This window comes from Elephas maximus, chromosome 26 (assembly GCF_024166365.1).
Source record: "Elephas maximus indicus isolate mEleMax1 chromosome 26, mEleMax1 primary haplotype, whole genome shotgun sequence".
Taxonomy (NCBI): domain Eukaryota; kingdom Metazoa; phylum Chordata; class Mammalia; order Proboscidea; family Elephantidae; genus Elephas; species Elephas maximus.
In genome coordinates this window covers 34753459-34767762 of record NC_064844.1, presented here as the reverse complement: position 1 = coordinate 34767762, position 14304 = coordinate 34753459, and the positions used below count along the sequence as shown (strand labels likewise).

At 34.9% G+C, this 14304-nt stretch overlaps 1 protein-coding gene across 10 annotated transcripts in view; it reads left to right on the top strand.

Annotated features, from left to right (window-relative positions):
• The window catches only part of BIRC6 (baculoviral IAP repeat containing 6), a 383808-nt gene that overhangs the window by 310679 nt on the left and 58825 nt on the right, over positions 1 to 14304 (top strand). For 9 of the 10 annotated variants that reach the window (XM_049870389.1, XM_049870387.1, XM_049870386.1 and 6 more), the window contains 2 exons: positions 5320 to 5465; positions 6133 to 6243. In XM_049870389.1, coding sequence (XP_049726346.1) covers positions 5320 to 5465; positions 6133 to 6243 — 257 coding nt within the window. Of the gene's footprint in view, positions 1 to 2670; positions 2844 to 5319; positions 5466 to 6132; positions 6244 to 14304 lie in introns of those variants that run through there. The other variant, XR_007515526.1, reaches the window with a different exon arrangement.

Genomic DNA, 14304 nt, shown 5'->3' with positions numbered 1-14304 from the left:
ATAGGATATTCAAAGAGTATATTTCATTACATATATAACATTCTAATGCCTCATTTATAGTTATTATATTGATAAAATTAAACTCATTCTGTTTTAGGTCCTATCTAATACATAAAAACAGGTAGCAAATTTATATAATTATTACTTCAATAAGGAGTAAGTCAAGCTTTACCCATTTAATCTTTTCCTTGCTCAAAATAACTAATAAAAACCATTCCTGAAATTTTCTTATTGATGTGTATGTTTTTCTTCTACTGTCTTTTCAAAATGATTTGATGCCTATTTGTCTAGACTAGGGCAATATGTCAGTGGTAAAATTGTTTTCTGAGTGTTGTAAAAGAATGTGTGTATGTGTGTGTATCTCCCACTATTGTTTTCCCATCTATGGAATTTTCCTGCTATCTTAAGAAAAAACCCAAACCCGTTGCCATCGAGTCGACTCCGACTCATAGCGACCCTATAGGACAGAGTAGAACTGCTCCATAGGGTTTCCAAGGAGCGCTGGGTGGAATCAAACTGCCAGCCTTTTGGTTAGCAGCTGTAGCACTTAACCACTACACCACCAGTAATATGTCTTATATTTCTAATGTCTTTAACTCCTTTGCCGAGAAGTTCTTGAAGTTAGAGTTTGTATAGCAATACTTGGCATTTAAAAAATAAGAAAAAACACTTTCTGATTATGACTAGTTGTTGGTCAACATTTTATTTTAGCACTATTGAAAAAATAGAATTTGAAAAGAGCTCTGCTCCCTCCACTATAAAGGAATCTGCAGCGTAGATAACAATCAACGTTTGTTTTTATGTGTTGCTTTCACTTGAATTTATATATAATTGTATAGTTTGAAAATTTATTCGTGCTCCTGGTGAAATTCATCTCCTGCTGGTCATTCCAGCCTGCATTATTCAAAATGAAGTCAAAGTACAGCCCATAGCAGTTTGTTTTCACTCTTACATAAACATGGCTGTTCATAGCATCCTTGGAGCAGGAATAAAAGCAATTATTTTATGTCTGATCTTCAGTTTAGACTTGTTCTGCTAGACTCCAGTAGTTAGGCAGGTATTCGTATTTAGTATATTTAGTATTTGATGGTGTCACCAAAAACTTGAAAGCATGACTTGCTGCCAATCAAAAGTCTTAATTGCTAATCAGGACGTGATGCCAATGACTCCTCATTGTAAGGTGTTCTAGACATTGAACTTCTCTAACTGAGCAAAATGGTTAGTTGACCTACTTCTTAAGGGCATATTTTCTATCAAGCTCACCTATTTTAACTCCCTTAAAATGGTTCCTCTAGGGCTTCTATCATTTAAGAAAGAATTTCAGCTCCAGCCCTCTTACTTTGATTTTTATTAGAAAAGCATCTCCTAGTTTCTCCTTTTTCACCTTTGCCTCCCAAACCCACATAAAAATGAAGAAGTCCTGATTTCTTAGTCAAGAAGAATTTGTTTTTTAAAAATAGTTTCCTTTTTTGGTAGCCTTGAGCAAGTTCAGTTGTTCATCAGCCTTTTACTTGGTGCCAGAGGCAGTGGTGCCAGCATTTAATATTTCTTGTTTGACTGCCACAGTTGTGTTATCCCTTGGTAAATTGGTAAAGCATATATTTGTGACACCTCCATTTCACAGTAGCATCTAGTACCTTCACTATGTCCTGTGGCATTTAATCTGACTTTAATATTATTACATTTTTATCTAATCTGGTAATCAAGGTTTTATTTTTAAACACTTCTCATACCTGTATTTGAGTATTTCCTTCTCATGTTACTCATTTCTGCTTCCCAAGAAAAGATTTTTCTTTCAAATTTTATTTAAATTATATTAAATAGTAAAACTGGTACTTCATTTAAAAAATTTATATAAAAATGAAAAGAACTCCAAGTTAAAAACTAAGCTTTAAATTAATCACAGAACACATTCACCCTACAGAGGACTTTGCCCAGTTGACTAGTGCATTTTGAGGGTTATTTTTATGCTTTCTGTAGACATTAGAAGCAAACAATTCTGCACAGTAATATGTATTTTTTTATCTTTCTCCCTAACTTTTATGATAATTTGCCTTAAACTCTAGTTCCTGGCAAAGAGCTTTGGAACTGAGGAATATGATGTGTTGCATTGTTTTAGAGCTAAATGTAGAAGTTACATTCTCTTATAGTTTTAGAACCTTCATATAAGGTGCTAGTTCTCAACAGTTCTGAATCTCGACATTTCAGCATGTAGCCTCCAGATTACTTCTTCAAATGGCTCTACTTTTAAAATGCTTATTTCAACTGTGTGATAATTTTGGCTTTAGAATTAGGAGTGCAGGGGGTTGAAGTGGTCTTTCCTTTTGTTCTACCAAGAAAAGGGCTGATTTAAGCTATTTTTATAGTTTATGGATTACAAAAGAACATGATTTTGATGTGGTGTGTTTAGTCTCAAGAATATCTAAATTAACTTGGGTGGTAGAATTAGGAGAGAAAGTTCATGTAACTGAATATTGAGATTTTTTTTTTCTTTTGTTTTTACAAGAAAGATTTGCCCATTTTGCTCACATCCTAGTACAGATTATGTCACAGAGCCAAAATTTGCTTAATTTGTTAGCTGGTTAGTGGAATTCACAGTATAGTGGAAAATGTTTGGAGATAATTCTGTGCAATAGTAGAAACTTCAGTTGCTTCCTCGTATTTCTTCAGGGCAGTGATCACAACCAGATTCAACGTATGCACAAAGCAGCGGATACCATGGTAGCTGCCGTCGCTGATTGCTTTTACCATGTTGGATCCATTGTCAGTCTCAAAGACCTACTTCCAGCTAGGTGCCTTGAACTCAAATAGCTTTTCACACAGACCTCAGGATGTGAGCCAAGGTATGGCCTTTTTTCATGAGCTGGGCCTACATATGGGTTGACAGTAACCTGCAACTTTTATGGAAAAGAGACTACTGGCTGTAGTTTAATGACCAGTTGCAGTTATTATTAGGCAGGTAGTATGTGTTCTTCAGGTATTTGAAGTACTCTCACCTTTTAGACATTATCCCTTTTTTCCATATGTTTTTGTCAAAAGGACTATTCAAGAAGAAAATTCTCATTGGAACTTGGTATAAAGGTCTAAAATGTACCTGCTTAATGATTCAACCATTGTCTTTAATATGAGTTGTGTGTGATTTCTTTCATGTATTTGGTCTAACAAATATTTATTTAAACTTCTATAGATTCTTATTTTAATAATAGGATTTCTCCTACTAATCATCTTTCCTAGGATTAGGGAGTTGGCATTCATGAATAGTGCTTAGAGTTTAGAATCAGTAGTTTTCCCAGGGTAACTTATATGTTGGTGTGGTGGATACAGTAAAGCTCTAAATTACATCAATACATTTTTCTCTCCACCCTAGAGGTTCTTGTTTCTTCTAGGAGAAAACACTGTAATTCTAAAACTCCCATATCCTTCCTCCCTGCCTAGCAAAATAGATTTCTTTAGTTGAAATTTTATTTGAGAGTGCAATGGATCAACCTGATTGAACATAGATCCTAGAAAATCATCTGTATTTTACCACAGCTGTAACCATACCTCTTCTGTTGTTCTCAGACTACTTGTTGTTTTCCTGTCTTGATTTAGCAGCCCTACTATTTACGAGTTTTTTAAGCCCTGTTATTAGAGTCCTTGTAAATTCAAAAGGGATGTCGTCAAGCAGCTTATGTACTTTTCTTGACTGTCAGTGTTAGACACTAGTTGTTAGTAGCTATTGGTAATGGAGAACTTCAGTTCCTCTACCAGAATCATATCTTTACTAAGAAAATGGTCAGACTCTCTACTAAACTATAGTCTCAACTTTATTTCATCGTTATAAAAGATGCAATATCTTACTTCACACTAGCAGTAACTACTATGATATTTCAGTCTTAAAACATTCACTATACTCTCCTTACACACATGTGAACTTACATATTCATATATGCCTGCATACACAGAAGTTGACTGAAATGATATACAGTATAACATCTGTCAAGTAGTGGCAAAGAAATTGGCCGTGTGTTCTGTGGCTTCTGCATACCTCAGGGAAGATAAGAAGAAAGCGTAAGGGAGGGAGGCAGTAACCCAGTGACATACTGTGCCTCTTCAGTTAAATCACTGAAGATTGTCAGATGAGGTACTACATACCTTAGAGTGAAAAATACCTGTGAATACTAATCTTTTCACACACTGTAGGAACCAAATTCAGTATACATTTGTGTAGTTCTGTACCTCATTTACCTGAGTGAATCTTGTTAATTTACTACTTTTCTGCCTATAGTTAAGCACCGGATTACTCCTGACCAGATTTTTGTCTTTGTGATAAAGAATGGTTTATTCGTACTTAGATGGCATGTTATTTTAACGACTCTTCTACCTTCCATTATTCTTCTTCTAGTTCTCCAAGACTCCATGCCCACTCTGTGAAATATTTTCTAAGCAGTAATGTCATAATGTGTATTTATGTGAATAACATGTTGAGAGTTGGAATAGACAGAAGGAAATTCATAAGTTCTTTTTTTTTTTTTTAGGAAATCTTGTGATAAACTATTACTACATTAATATAGAAAATTTAAAGAAATTCTTTGATGTCTTATATACCAAAACCTTTCTGTAAAACATCCTATTATGATCCACAGTATGATGTAAGGTTGGGTCTGTTTTAGACCCTGAATAGGAAATAGCAGAAGGATAACTTTAAAATATTCTTATGCTTTTAATATTGTCCAGCGGATTATACTCTAAAACATAGTGTTAAAATTCCAGTGAATGGAAGCACATTGTACTAAGATACCCAGTCGTGATCTTATATTTCACTCTGAAATAGTTCCTCTTTTGGGGGATCGTGGGTGGGGAGAAGGATTAATATACTCAGTGAGTGAAATACAAGTAGTGTTAAAACAAGAAACTACATGTTCTTTGACTCCCAACTCTTAGAAGACAGAGGATAGACATCTTTCAATATTAGATAATAGAAGTAATTTCTCTACCTGTAGGTATTTATAATTAATTACTCTAAGTGTGTTTTTAAGAGTGTGAATCTAAGAACATATCAGGTATCTGGACCTTTTATGACATTTTTACCATGTTTATCTCTTGTCTATTTTTGCATTTGAAGGAAAAACTTACTCAAAGTTTTATTTATTGTCTTAGGTATTATCCCATGACTTCAAAAGCAGCAAAGAATCAAATTTAAACTCCCCTGATATATACTATTTGTGTGTCAGAATGTACACTATTATTTTCATTTTAACCACTATTATTAACTTATAGAAGTCCTAAAATTTTATTTTTCCTTTCATTTCTTTCCATATTAAAAATTTTTTTTTTCAGATCTAAAAGGGAAAGTGTTAAAACAGGAGTAAAGCCAGATGCATCGGATCAAGAACCAGAAGGACTTACTCTTTTGGTACCAGACATCCAAAAAACTGCTGAGATAGTTTATGCAGCCACCACTAGTTTGCGGCAAGCAAATCAAGGTAGAGAACTATCTCATTTTTATGCTGCTTTTCATTTGATCCTAAGTATTTGTTGCGTCGATTTCATTTACCAACTGAAAACTGCTTTCCTCTTCCTTCTTTATGTTGCTAATGATTTGAAAGCAAGTTTTTCTACTTAAAATTTTTGTTCTCTGCCAGATTTTCAGTTTAATTATGAATAGTCTCTAATTTTAAAATAATTTATCACTATTTTGTATGATTGCTAAGAATAAATTTAGTAGGCTGACAGCATGCATCATAAATTTCTCTTTTCCTTCTACAGAAGGTCATCAAATTGAAAAATGCCATTGTATTAAATAGAAAATCAATATACCAAAGTACATTAAGACTAAGAATTTAATTTAAATTCATATTTTTCATAGGTTAGCAACATGTTATAACTCTGCTTTATCTTTCACTTCTTGCTGTTTTTGCCTGAATAGATTTTAACATTTTTATATTTTAACATTTAAAGTTGATGAGGTTATTAGTCCTATTTTTTATGTGTATGACATAGAAAGAAATCTCAAAATAATACAATCAAGATAACTGTGAAAAATTTGGAAATTTTTTGGAATCCTAAATTAGAATTCTAGAAGTAAGCTGTTTTTAGTTTTAATTTTAAAACGTATACTCATGTAACTTATCTTGAAATTTTAAATAACAGAAAAAAAACTAGGTGAATACTCAAAGAAGGCAGCTATGAAACCTAAACCTATGACAGTATTAAAATCACTTGACGAAAAATATGTAGCTGTCATGAAGAAATTACAGTTTGGTAAGTAGAAATTTTAATCTTTATATCTCACTTTGCATTTTTTAACATTCTTATTGAAATTGGTTCTTTTTGGTAAGTTAAAAATTTTAAAATTTGCTTGTAACATGAATTATCCTCTATGAAAATTTTTTATCTGTTTTGAATTTTTATTTATACTTGGAAATGATGAATTCAGCAGGACTATGGAAGCCTGGAAAAAAATAAAAACAAAGGGTCAAATGCCTAAGAAACAGGCTTCTCCGTTACTTTATGTCCTGGCTTGAAGGAAGCCAAGACCTGAAATTTTGAAGTTAGTCTGAGTTCCTTTCCATTTTAGACTTCCGTGAGATCCCTTTGGGACAATGTAACTACACTTAGTTCTCTTCTAACCTTTCTTATTCCAAAACTCTGACAAGTAAGAATTGCTGAAAAGGTCATATCATTACTCCTCATAAGATACTTACTGGTCTATAAATAAATATCAAATTTCAAATTTTGATGACCAGTATTGACTCATGCTTGGGAACCAGACCAAAGGACTTTGAATGTATTAAAAAGAACATGAAAGTAGAGGTTAAAAATGTAGATTTTTGTCATACTGCCATACTCTCTTTGAAATTTAAGTATAAATCATTTCGCTTTCAGCCTGTTTACCTCCCAGTCTTTCTAGAAAGATCACATGACATGATATATTTGAAAATGATTAAAGCGCTCAGGAAGATTATTGAAAAGGTCTTATTCATCATTTTAAGATTAGAAGAAATGAGGAGCAGAATAAACTGATGTTCAGAAAGAGTGTATGAATTTTGTGATCCGTGTTTCTGAATAATTGTTTCAGCCATTGATAGGTTGTGACCGTTTTGTTTAAAATGGGCTTGAATTCAGGAAAACATAATAACTAAATCTAAAGTCTGTAAAGTACTATGTTAATAATGACTAATGATTACCAAAGTAACAAAAATGTTGTCTGCCATAACCTTAAAGTTATAAAACACTAAGAATAAATGCTAAAAATATATAATAGAAATTAAACATACACAACTTCAAGACGATATAAAGGAAAAAACATAATTATCAGGAAAGGCCACATACCAGTATGGCCACTGCAGCCACACTCAACATCACAGTTAGGAGGGAAAGTATACTTAGAGTTTCAATAGACTTAATTTTTAAAACATCTCAAATCAAAACATTTGTAGTGATAATTTGATTAATATATTTTCTTAGTACAAATTTTCTTTGGAAACTGAATTTTCCCCTACTGTCAGAAAAACACACTGCAGTAGATTGGCCATGTGTTGAGAATTGTCAGTAGCATTGCGTCAAATATTAGACATACACCTTACATGATTTTGCTGTACCCAGTTCAAGGTAACTACTGCTAGCCTAGTAGCAAAAATCCAGTTAGGTAGGTTTATCCTTAGCTTTACATTGCTATATACTTTTTCACTTTGTCACAACCTGTTCCCACACAAAGCATCTCGCTATTTCTCTTCCCCTACCACAGATTCAAAACCCTGAAGGACCAACTTTTGCTTCTTTATTGTACTGAGTGAGATTTGGTCTCTGTGTTGCCCTAACCAGTTGCCAAAGCATGCTTATTGAAACCTTTCATCTGTATTACTGCATTAAAGGGCTTTGCCTTATGGCTGGAATTTTGGACCTCAAGTCAGTGGAGAGAATTTTTGTTAGGAAATCCCTGAAATTATGCTTAGGTTAAAATAAATCCTGAAGAACTAATTAAGACCTTTTACTGTGACTGGTATGGATATCAGGAGACCAGGAACTAGTTGTTTCCTACCCACTCTCATTAGTCATAGCACTAATACTTCCCGTAACTAGGTAAAGGGAAGGAAAAAGCAGCCCATGGTCATGGTGTCTCTAATGCAAGTTTTTAAATAGATTTTAGTAAACCTGATGTGATTTGCTGTCTCTACTCAGCTTTGGATTACGACTCTTTCATAATTCACAAAGACTTTGGATATAACTAGATTAATTTGTATTCTAGTTCCTTAATTTTAGTTTAATTTATAGTTTTCAATTTCTTCTTCAGTGTTCAGAGGGTGGGGGGCAAGAGGCAGAAATAAGGTCAGGAAGAGAGAAGAGGTTATTCTTCTAACCAAGCATGGAACCCTTCTACCTGGTAAAACTATTCCTCCCTTGGGATTTTTTTTTTTTTTAATTCTATTTTTAGATGAAGGTTTACAGAACTAGTTTCTCATCAAACAGTTAGTATACACATTGTTGCATGACATTGGTTAACAACCCCACAACATGTCAACACTCTCCCTTCTCAACCCTGGGTTCCCTATTACCAGCTTTCCTGTTCCCGTACCAGGACTGCTAATACACCCGTTTAGTCTTGTTTTGTTCCATGGGGCTTTCAATCTTTGGCGGAAGGGTAAACCACAGGAGTGACCTCATTATGGGTAGAAGGGTGTCCGGGACCATACTCTCAGGGTCTCTCCAGTCTCTGTCAGGCCAGCAAGCCTGGTCTTTTTTTTTTTTTTTTAATTAATTTTTCTTTTATTTTTATTGTACTTTAAGTGAAAGTTTACAAATCAAGTCAGTCTCTCATACAAAATCTTATACACACGTTGCTCTATATTGTCTGTTGTCTTTCACGTCACCTAAAATAGTTCTTGTCTACTATCTATTTGCTCTACCCCGTAATGAGACAGCACATTCCTTCTCTCCACCCTGTATTCCCATGTCCATTCAGCCAGTTTCTGTCCTCCTGTGCCTTCTCGTTTTCCCTCCAGACAGGAGCTGCCCACATAGTCTCATGTGTCTACTTGAGCCAAGAAGCTCACTCCTCACCAGTATCATTTTCTATCTTATACTCCAGTCCATTCCATGTCTGAAGAGTTGGCTTTAGGAATGATTCCAGTCTTGGGCTAACAGAAGGGCTGGGGACCATGACCTCCTGGGTCCTTCTAGCCTCAGTCAGACCATTAAGTCTGGTCTTTTTAGAAGAACTTGAGGTCTGAATCCCACTGCTCTCCTGCTCCATCAGGGATTCTCTATTGTGTTCCCTGTCAGGGCAGTCATCTAGTTCTTCTGGTCTCAGGCTGATGTCGTCTTGGGTTTATGTGGCCCTTTCTGACTCTTGTGCTCATAATTACCTTGTGTCTTTGGTGTTCTTCATTCTCCTTTGCTCCAGGTGCATTGAGACCAATTGATGCATCTTAGATGGCCAGTTGCTAGCGTTTAAGACCCCAGATGCCACTCACCAAAGTGGGACGCAGAATGTTTTCCTAATAGATTTTATTATGCCAGTCGACCTAGATGTCCCCTGAAACTATGGTCACCAAATTCCCACCCCTGCTACTTTGGCCTTTCAAGCATTTGGTTTATTCAGGAAACTGCTTTTGGTTTACTCCAGTTGTGCTGACCTCTCTATATTGTCTGTTGTCTTTCACGTCACCTAAAATAGTTCTTGTCTACTATCTAATTAGAGAGTACCCCTCTCCTTCCCTTCCTCCCCACCCTCATATCCATCAAAGAATATTTTCTTCTCTGTTTATACTATTTCTTGAGTTCTTATAATAGTGGTCTCATACAATGTTTGTCCTTTTGCAGCTGACTAATTTCACTCAGCATAAATGCCTTCCAGATTCCTCCATGTTATGAAATCTTTCACATATTCATCATTGTTCTTTATCAGTGCATAGTGTTCCATTGTGTGAATGAATATACTATAATTTATTTATCCATTCATCCATTGACAGGCACCTTGGTTGCTTACATCTTTTTGCTATTGTAAACAGTATTGCAATGAACATGGGTGTGCATGTATCTGTTCATATAAGGGCTTTTATTTCTCTAGGATATATTCCAAGGAGTGGGATTGCTAGATCGTATAATAGTTCTATTTCTGGCTTTTTAAGGAAGCGCCAAATTGATTTCCAAAGTACCATTTTACATTCCCACCAGCAGTGTATAAGTGTTCCAGTCTCTCCACAACCTCTCCAACATTTATTATTTTGTGTTTTTTTTTGATTAATGCCAGCCTTGTTGGAGTGAGATGGAATCTCATTGTAGTTTTCATTTGCATTTCTCTAATACCTAATGATCATGAGCATTTCCTCATGTATCTGTTAGCTACCTTTTTAATTATTTCTATTTTTGTTGTTGAGGTTTTGTAGTATCTTATAGATTTTAGAGCTCAGACGCTGATCAAAAATGTCATAGCTAAAAACTTTTTCCCAGTCTGTAGTAGTTACTCTTATGGTGAAACCTTTGGATCAGCATAGGTGTTTGATTTTCAGGAGCTCTCAGTCATCTAGTTTCTCTTCTGGTGTTTGTGCATTGTTAGTAATGTTTTGTATTCTATTTATGCTGTGTATTAAGGCTCCTAGAGTTGTCCCTATTTTTTCTTCCCTAATCTTTATAGTTTTAGATTTTATATTTAGGTCCTTGAACTATTTTTAGTTAGTTTTTCTGCGTGCTGTTAGGTATGGGCCTTGTTTCATTTTTTTGGAGATGGATATCCAGTTATGCCAGCACCATTTGTTAAAGAGACTGTCTTTTCCCCATGCAACTGACTTTGGGATCTTTGCCAAATATCAGCTGTTCATATGTGGATGGATTTATGTCTGGATTCTCAATTCTTATCCATTGTTCTATGTATCTGTTGTTGTACCAGTGCTAGGCTGTTTTGACTACTGCGGCAGTATAATAAAAAAAAATACGTCCTAAAATTAGGTAGTGTGAGGCCTCCCACTCTGTTCTTCTTTTTCAGTAATGTTCTGCTTCTCCGGGGCATCTTTCCCTTCCATATGAAGTTGGTGATTTGTTTCTCCATCTCATTAAAAAATGTTGTTGAAATCTGTTTCGAAGTTGCATTGTATCTATAGATCGCTTTTGGTAGAATAGCATTTGTACGATGTTGACTCTTCCTATGCATGAGCAAGGTATGTTTTTCCACTTACGTAGGTCTCTTTTGGTATCTTACTAAAGTGTCTTGTAGTTTTCTTTCTATAGGTCTTTTACATCTCTGGTTAGAGTTATTCCTAAGTATATTATCTTCTTGGGGGCTACTGTAAATGGTATTAATTTGGTGGTTGATTTCCTCTTTGATGTTCTCTTTTGGTGTGGAAATCAACTGATTTATGTATGTTTATCTTGTATCCTGATACTCTGCTGAACTCTTCTATTAGTTTCAGGAGTTTTCTTGACGATTCTTTAGGGTTGTCTGTGTATAACATAACGTCATTTGCAAAGAGACATACTTTTACTTCTTCCTTAACAATCTGGATGCCCTTTATTTCTTTATCTAGCGTAATTGCTCTAGCTATGACCTCCAGCACAATGTTGAACAGGAGTGGTGATAAAAGGCATCTTTGGTTCCTGTTCTCAAGGGCTATGCTTTCAGACTCTTTCCTTTTGGGATGATGTTGGCTGTTGGTTGGCTTTGTATAAGTGCCCTTTATTATGTTGAGGAATTTTCCTTCTATTCCTATTTTGCTGAGAGTTTTTATCATGAATGGGTGTTGGACTTTTTCAAATGCCTATTCTGCGTCAGTTGATAAGATCACGTGGTTCTTGTGTTTTGTTATATTTACATGATGGATTACATTGATTGTTTTTCTGATGTTGAACCATCCCTGCATACCTGGTATGAATCCCACTTGGTCATGGTGAGTTATTTTTTTTGATACGCTGTTTAATTCTATTGGCTAGAATCTTGTTGAGGTTTTTTGCATCTAAGTTCATGAGGGATATAGGTATGTAATATTCTTTTTTGTGGTGTCTTTACCTGCTTTTGGTATCAGGATTATGCTGGCTTCATATAATGATGTTGAGAGTATTCCATTCTTTTTTATGCTCTGAAATACTTTTAGTAGTAGTGGTATTAACTCTTCTCTGGAAGTTTGGTAGAACTCTCCATTGAAGCTGTCAGGGTCAGGGCTTTTTTTGTTGTTGTTGAGAATTTTTTAATTACCTTTTCGATCTCTTCTTTTTTATGGGTTGATTTAGTTGTTCTGCCTCTGTTTTTGTTAGTTTAGTTAGGTGGTGTGTTAGTCGAAATTCATCTATTTCTTCTACATTTTCAAATTTGTTACAGGACAATTTTTCATAGTAATCTGATATGCTTCTAATTTCAGTTGGGTCTGTTGTGACATCGCCCATCTCATTTCTTATTCTGGTTATTTGCTTCCTCACCAGTTTTTCTTCTGTCACTTTGGCCAGTGGTGTATCAATTTTAGTAATTTTTTGAAAGAACCAGGTTTTGGTTTTGTTAACTTTTTCAATTGTTTTTCTGTTCCCTATTTTATTTAAGTCTGGCTCCAATTTTTATTTGCTTTCTTCTGATGCCTGAGGGTTTCTTTTCTTGCTCTCTTCCTATTTGTTCAAGTTGTAGGGATAAGCCTTTGATTTTGGCCCTTTCTTCTTTTTGGGTGTGTGCATTTATTGATATAAATTGACCTCTGAGCACTGCTTTTGCTGTGTCCCAAAGGTTCTGATAGGAAGTGTTTTCATTCTCACTAGATTCTATGAGTTTCTTTATTCCATCCTTAATTTCTTCTATAACCCAGTCGTTTTTGAGCAGGATATTGTTCAGTTTCCAAGTGTTTGATTTCTTTTCCCTGCTCTTTCTGTTACTGATTTCCACTTTCATGGCCTTATGGTCAGAGAAGATGCTTTGTAGTATTTCAGTGTTTTGGATTCTGTTAAGGCTTGATTTGTGACCTAATATGTAGTCTATTCTAGAGAATGTTTCATGTGCAGTGGAAAAAAAAGTATGCATGGCTGCTGCAGGGTGCAGAGTTCTCTATATGTCTATGAGGTCCAGTTCGTTGATTGTGGCATTTAGATCTTCCATGTCTTTATTGAGCTTCTTTCTGGATGTCTTGTCCTTCACCATAAGTGGTATGTTGAACTCTTCTGCTATTACTGTGGAGCTGTCTTGTCCTTCACCAAAAGTGGTATGTTGAACTCTTCTGCTATTACTGTGGAGCTGTCTATCTCACTTTTCAATGCTGTCAGAGCTTGTTTTATGTATCTTGTCGCCCTTTCATTGGGTACATAAATATTTAACATTATATCTTCTTGGTATATTGTCTCTTTAATCATTATGTAGTGTCCTTCATTATCCTTTGTGGTAGATTTAACTTTGAAGTCTATTTTGTCAGAAATTAATATTGCCACTCCTGCTCTTTTTTGATTGTTGTTTGCATGATGTATTCTTTTTTCCTATCCTTTGAGTTTTGGTTTGTTTGTGTCTCCAAGTATAAGGTGTGTCTCTTGTAGGCAGCAATTGATGGACCATGTTTTTTCTATCCATTCTGCCATTCTGTGTCTCTTTTTGGTGCATTTAATCCATTTACATTCAGCATAATTATGGATAGGTATGAGTTTAGTGCTGTCATTTTGATGTTTTGTGTGTTGTTGACAGTTTCTTTTTCACACTTAAATTTTCTGTGCTCGGTAGTTCATATATTGTCTTTTTCTCTTATTCACTGTTGTTGATTTTGCTTTTCCTGAGTCTTTATTTTTTTCTTGCATTTTATTTTGATAAGTAGGATTGTTACTCTCCTTTGTGATTAATTTAACATCTATCCCTATTTTTCTAAGTTTAAACATAACTTCTATTTATCTTGCCTTCACTTTCTCACCATAGGAAAGATCTGTGACTACAATATTTAGTCCCTCTTTATTGTTTTAGTGTTGTCATGTTTTACTTAATGACATCACTGTTTCCCTGTTTTGAGCTTTTTTTTTTTTTTTAACTTGGTTTATTTTTGTGATTTCCCTATCTGGGTTGACATCTAGTTGCCCTGTCCTCTGTTCAAGTCTTTGGTTTATATCTGAAATTACTGATTTTCTATAAAGAGAACTTCCTTTAGTATTTCTTTAGTTTTGGTTTGGTTTTTACGAATTCCCAAAACTTCTGTTTATCTGGAAATGTCCTAATTTCACCTTCCTATTTGAGAGACAGTTTTCCTGGATGTATGATTCTTGGCTGGCAGGATTTTTCCTTCAATGCTTTATATAAGCCATCCCATTGCCTTCTTGCCTGCATGGTTTCTGCTGAGCAGTCTCGCTTATTCTTAATGCTCTCTTTTGTAGGTGACT